Source organism: Schistocerca americana, unplaced genomic scaffold (assembly GCF_021461395.2).
Source record: "Schistocerca americana isolate TAMUIC-IGC-003095 unplaced genomic scaffold, iqSchAmer2.1 HiC_scaffold_45, whole genome shotgun sequence".
In the NCBI taxonomy this organism is placed as follows: domain Eukaryota; kingdom Metazoa; phylum Arthropoda; class Insecta; order Orthoptera; family Acrididae; genus Schistocerca; species Schistocerca americana.
In genome coordinates, this window is record NW_025726181.1 from 2343068 (window position 1) to 2345289 (window position 2222).

Consider the following 2222-nt stretch of genomic DNA (forward strand, 5'->3'; position numbering starts at 1 on the left):
AAATCACATTTTGAAAAGCTTTTGTAAATGGGCAACTTGACAAATTATTTTTAATTAAGTTTCTCTCTTTTTCGAAATTAAAGGTGCAACTTATATTCAGGCCAATTCGATGTGTATATAATTTATGATAACTATGAACAGACTTTGAAATTTGCCTACATCACACCAGGTATACTTAACTTATTTCACTGCCCCACACAGATGCTCATGTCCGGTGGAAGTCTCCTCTAGTTCCCCCACTTTTGGCCAGAAGCATTATTTCAGATATCACAATGTCATGACTCACAGCTTTGCACATATCGTACACTGTTAAGGCAGACACCGATACAGCAGTGAGAGCTTCCATCTCCACACCCGTCTGCCCTCTACACTTTGCCGTGCCAGTTACAATCACACAGTTGAGAGCAGAGTCCAGTTCAATGTCCACAGCCACGGAGGATAAAGATATGTTATGACACAAAGGGATAAGGCTGGACGTCTGCTTGGACCCCACAATTCCCGCCAGGCGAGCAACGCTAAGTACGTCACTTTTCTTCAGGCCATTTTCTCGTATGAGTTTCATCAGTTCGGGTCCCACAAAAACCTTTGCTCGTGCTGCAGCAGTCCGTTCTGTCACCAGCTTCGAACCCACGTCGACCATTTTCGCCCTGCCGGTCCAGTCAACATGAGTCAGACTTCCGGACTGTGCTCCCAAACTGCAGAAACGGCAAGAGAAGACAGAGGGCTGTGCTCTGTGTGTTTGTCTTGTTAGGAGTCCTGTATTGCACATTATGCTTGGGGTACAGGGAAGCAAAAGAAACTGTTTTCTAGATTCAGTCACTACACTCAAATTATGTGACAACAACTGAGACATCTGTGTATCCGACACAAACAGGGGCGAAATATTGGTATCTGAGAAGAAGTACTTTTGAAAATCTTGTTTCTGAAGGTTTAACAACTTCCGACTTTGTGCCTTCACAACATCACTACAGCCATCAAGTTCAGTGCCACCTGGAACAAAAATACAAGCTGTAACAAAGAACTCTTCATAATCTGAAATAGGTTAACTACAAAAGAATTTTTAAGCATTCATGTTGAAACACCCCCGATTAATTCCTTTGCTGGATTTTGGGTAATTTACCAAAGCCACAAAACAGTTAATTATTATGATATATGACCGTGTGCTTACTGGATGAAAGGCTATTGGTTGTTCTGCGTTGTTCTGCTGTGGTTTCGGGAGTATTTCAACCGAATGCGGCTGTTCTGAGACGGAATAGCTAATGATTGAAAGTTTGTCTATTATTAAGTATCACAAAGGTTGCGATGTACAACTGATATATATTTCCTACTAACACACAAATTCTGAGGCTGTTGCTACCTTTGCCTTACACGTCTAATTGTGGTTATCTCTTTTTATTGATTGCTGATTTTCAGCACTTTGTCACAGGCAATGCTGATGGTTAACATTCACAACAATCCTCACTGCAATCCATGGTTGTTGCTGGCTGACGCGGTTGACACGAAACACGTAATTTGGCACTTGTCACTTTCTGTTTCATATCACTCGCGAATCGGCATTAGTGTGAGTCAACCCCACGACGATCAGGGGGACATGCTCACTCGTCATACTCCAGTGAATTTTACCGTTTACAACTCACTCAACCACCATTCTTGCCCGTCTTTCCCACTCTACTTCTCACTCGACACTCTACCATACTACTGCGCACTCAGCACTAGTCTCACTGCCTAATGCAGCGCTCGACAATCGACTCCTGTCCGCTATCGACCTGGGCGTCAGATACTAGAATCTATGTTTGTGGGATCACGGATCCCTTACAGTGTTCAAGACAAGTTCTTTGAACCTTAATGATCTGTGATGATTCTTTTCTTTCCTAAGCTAAGGTCGAAAATCTGTTTTGTCTGCAGAAGTGTGCAATATGAATATTACACAAAGTTGATAGAAACATCTCACATAAATCTCCTCAGTGGCTGTAGATTTCACAATCTTGCAGGAGTGGATATAAGGGGAGGTCATTGCAATGATGATAACTACCACCCACTTCCCAAACAACATATTATACTGGGGTGCCCTTAAGAAGGCAGCAGTGTGGTGCATTCCGTGCAGAAAGAGATGGGGAATGCTTTATGGTGCTGTCTGTGTGTTCTCTCTCTCTCTCTCTCTTTCTCTCTGTCCCACGACTCACATTTCAGCCACTTCCAACCCTCGTATCTGGCACAGGCCA

The 2222-nt window shown here is 43.2% G+C and overlaps 1 protein-coding gene across 1 annotated transcript; it reads right to left on the reverse strand.

Moving 5' to 3' along the window:
• Positions 1-205: 205 nt before the first annotated feature.
• Positions 206-640, reverse strand: LOC124583219 (cyclic pyranopterin monophosphate synthase-like). Its single transcript, XM_047131334.1, has one exon. The coding sequence runs from the start codon at positions 638-640 to the stop codon at positions 206-208; it is 435 nt and encodes a 144-aa protein (XP_046987290.1).
• Between the last annotated feature and the right edge of the window lie 1582 nt (positions 641-2222).

Coding starts and splice junctions, on each gene's coding strand:
- LOC124583219 (XM_047131334.1), bottom strand. CDS start 640: ATGGTCGACGTGGGTTCGAAGCTGGTGACAGAACGGACTGCTGCAGCA.